The sequence below is a fragment of the Branchiostoma floridae genome, chromosome 13 (genome assembly GCF_000003815.2).
Source record: "Branchiostoma floridae strain S238N-H82 chromosome 13, Bfl_VNyyK, whole genome shotgun sequence".
Classification (NCBI taxonomy): Eukaryota; Metazoa; Chordata; class Leptocardii; order Amphioxiformes; family Branchiostomatidae; genus Branchiostoma; species Branchiostoma floridae.
In genome coordinates, this window is record NC_049991.1 from 2,790,211 (window position 1) to 2,793,022 (window position 2,812).

The window sequence follows — 2,812 nt, forward strand, 5'->3', positions numbered from 1 at the left end:
ACACAAATAGATGGGGTTTTACATGTAGGATAGATTTCTGAACAAATGTTTCTTTGCAGTTTGTGTTATGTAATGATTTATGTTAATGCTTCATGTGACTACTAACGGTACTGCATTTAGCCCATTTGGGCAAGAATGTGCAGATAAAATCATATACTCATTCATAATATTGAAGTAGAATAACACATTCTAGGTTCATCTTTCCCATTGTATTGCCCACCTAAGTGAGGACAGGGCTCGAAATTCATTTTTGGGATTAGGTGCACTGGTGCACCCAACTTAAGAAATTGGGTGCACCAAAAAATTTTTGGGTGCACCACTTAAATTGAAGTAATAACCTAGTAATAAAACTTAGTTACAAGCTATCAAATTCTTACACAAGTACCATGAATAATGATGGTAGGCATTTTTATTATCATTTTTAATGCTTAGATGTCAAGAATATGACATGTACTAGTATACTTTGATATCTTTACATACGCAACCTAAAAAAATATTTGGGTGCACCTTGTGAAAAGAAAAGAATTGGGTGCACAGCTCCAATTTTGGGTGCCCCAGGGTGCACATGCACCCATTATTTCGAGCCCTGGAGGAGGTTTGTTGCCTGATGGTTCGAGAGGATGAAGAGTTGTCCCAGCACAATGACAGTGCTGTAGACTATGAGACAGATACAGACACCAGTGGGGAGACAGACACCAGTAGTGGTGTGTAATGTTTTATATTTTCTAGTGAGGAGGTTCATCGCCTGATGGTACGAGAGGATGAAGAGTTGTCCCAGCACAGTGACAGTGCTGTAGACTATGAGACAGATACAGACACCAGTGGGGAGACAGACACCAGTAGTGGTGTAATGTTTTATATTTTCTAGTGAGGAGGTTCATCGCCTGATGGTACGAGAGGATGGAGAGTTGTCCCAGCACAATGACAGTGCTGTAGACTATGAGACAGATACAGACACCAGTGGGGAGACAGACACCAGTAGTGGTGTAATGTTTTATATTTTCTAGTGAGGAGGTTCATCGCCTGATGGTACGAGAGGATGGAGAGTTGTCCCAGCACAGTGACAGTGCTGTAGACTATGAGACAGATACTGACACCAGTGGGGAGACAGACACCAGTAGTGGTGTAATGTTTTATATTTTCTAGTGAGGAGGTTCATCGCCTGATGGTACGAGAGGATGGAGAGTTGTCCCAGCACAGTGACAGTGCTGTAGACTATGAGACAGAGGACACCAGTGGAGAGACAGACACCAGTAGTGGTGTAATGTTTTATATTTTCCTTAGTGAGGAGGTTCGTCGCCTGATGGTACGAGAGGATGAAGAGTTGTCCCAGCACAGTGACAGTGCTGTAGACTATGAGACAGATACTGACACCAGTGGAGAGACAGACACCAGTAGTAGTGTGTAATGTTTTATATTTTCTAGTGAGGAGGTTCGTCGGCTGATGGTACGAGAGAATGAAGAGTTGTCCCAGCACAGTGACAGTGCTGTAGACTATGAGACAGACACCAGTAGTAGTGTGTAATGTTTTCTATTTTCCTTAGTGAGGAGGTTCGTCAGCTGATGGTACGAGAGGATGAAGAGTTGTCCCAGCACAGTGACAGTGCTGTAGACTATGAGACAGATACTGACACCAGTGGGGAGACAGACACCAGTAGTGGTGTAATGTTTTATATTTTCTAGTGAGGAGGTTCATCGCCTGATGGTACGAGAGGATGAAGAGTTGTCCCAGCACAGTGACAGTGCTGTAGACTATGAGACAGATACTGACACCAGTGGAGAGACAGACACCAGTAGTAGTGTGTAATGTTTTATATTTTCTAGTGAGGAGGTTCGTCGGCTGATGGTACGAGAGGATGAAGAGTTGTCCCAGCACAGTGACAGTGCTGTAGACTATGAGACAGACACCAGTAGTGGTGTAATGTTTTCTATTTTCCTTAGTGAGGAGGTTCGTCGGCTGATGGTACGAGAGAATGAAGAGTTGTCCCAGCACAGTGACAGTGCTGTAGACTATGAGACAGACACCAGTAGTAGTGTGTAATGTTTTCTATTTTCCTTAGTGAGGAGGTTCGTCAGCTGATGGTACGTGAAGATGAAGAGTCGTCCCAGCACAGTGACAGTGCTGTAGACTATGAGACAGATACAGACACCAGTGGGGAAACAGACACCAGTAGTGGTGTGTAATGTTTTATATTTTCTAGTGAGGAGGTCCGTCGGCTGATGGTACGAGAGGATGAGGAGTTGTCCCAGCACAGTGACAGTGCTGTAGACTATGAGACAGACACCAGTAGTAGTGTGTAATGTTTTCTATTTTCCTTAGTGAGGAGGTTCGTCGGCTGATGGTACGAGAGGATGATGAGTTGTCCCAGCACAGTGACAGTGCTGTAGACTATGAGACAGATACAGACACCAGTGGGGAGACAGACACCAGTAGTGGTGTGTAATGTTTTCTATTTTCCTTAGTGAGGAGGTTCGTCGGCTGATGGTACGAGAGGATGAAGAGTTGTCCCAGCACAGTGACAGTGCTGTAGACTATGAGACAGATACAGACACCAGTGGGGAGACAGACACCAGTAGTAGTGTAATGTTTTATATTTTCTAGTGAGGAGGTTCGTCGGCTGATGGTACGAGAGAATGAAGAGTTGTCCCAGCACAGTGACAGTGCTGTAGACTATGAGACAGACACCAGTAGTAGTGTGTAATGTTTTCTATTTTCCTTAGTGAGGAGGTTCGTCAGCTGATGGTACGAGAGGATGAAGAGTTGTCCCAGCACAGTGACAGTGCTGTAGACTATGAGACAGACACCAGTAGT

At 44.5% G+C, this 2,812-nt stretch overlaps 1 protein-coding gene across 1 annotated transcript in view; it reads left to right on the plus strand.

Moving 5' to 3' along the window:
* LOC118429330 (centrosomal protein of 95 kDa-like) overlaps positions 1-2,812 on the plus strand; it is a 17,360-nt gene that overhangs the window by 6,791 nt on the left and 7,757 nt on the right. The window contains exons 7-9 of the mRNA XM_035839810.1: positions 1,825-2,037; positions 2,321-2,440; positions 2,722-2,785. Of these exons, the coding sequence (XP_035695703.1) occupies positions 1,825-2,037; positions 2,321-2,440; positions 2,722-2,785 (397 nt within the window). The remainder of the gene's footprint in view (positions 1-1,824; positions 2,038-2,320; positions 2,441-2,721; positions 2,786-2,812) is intronic.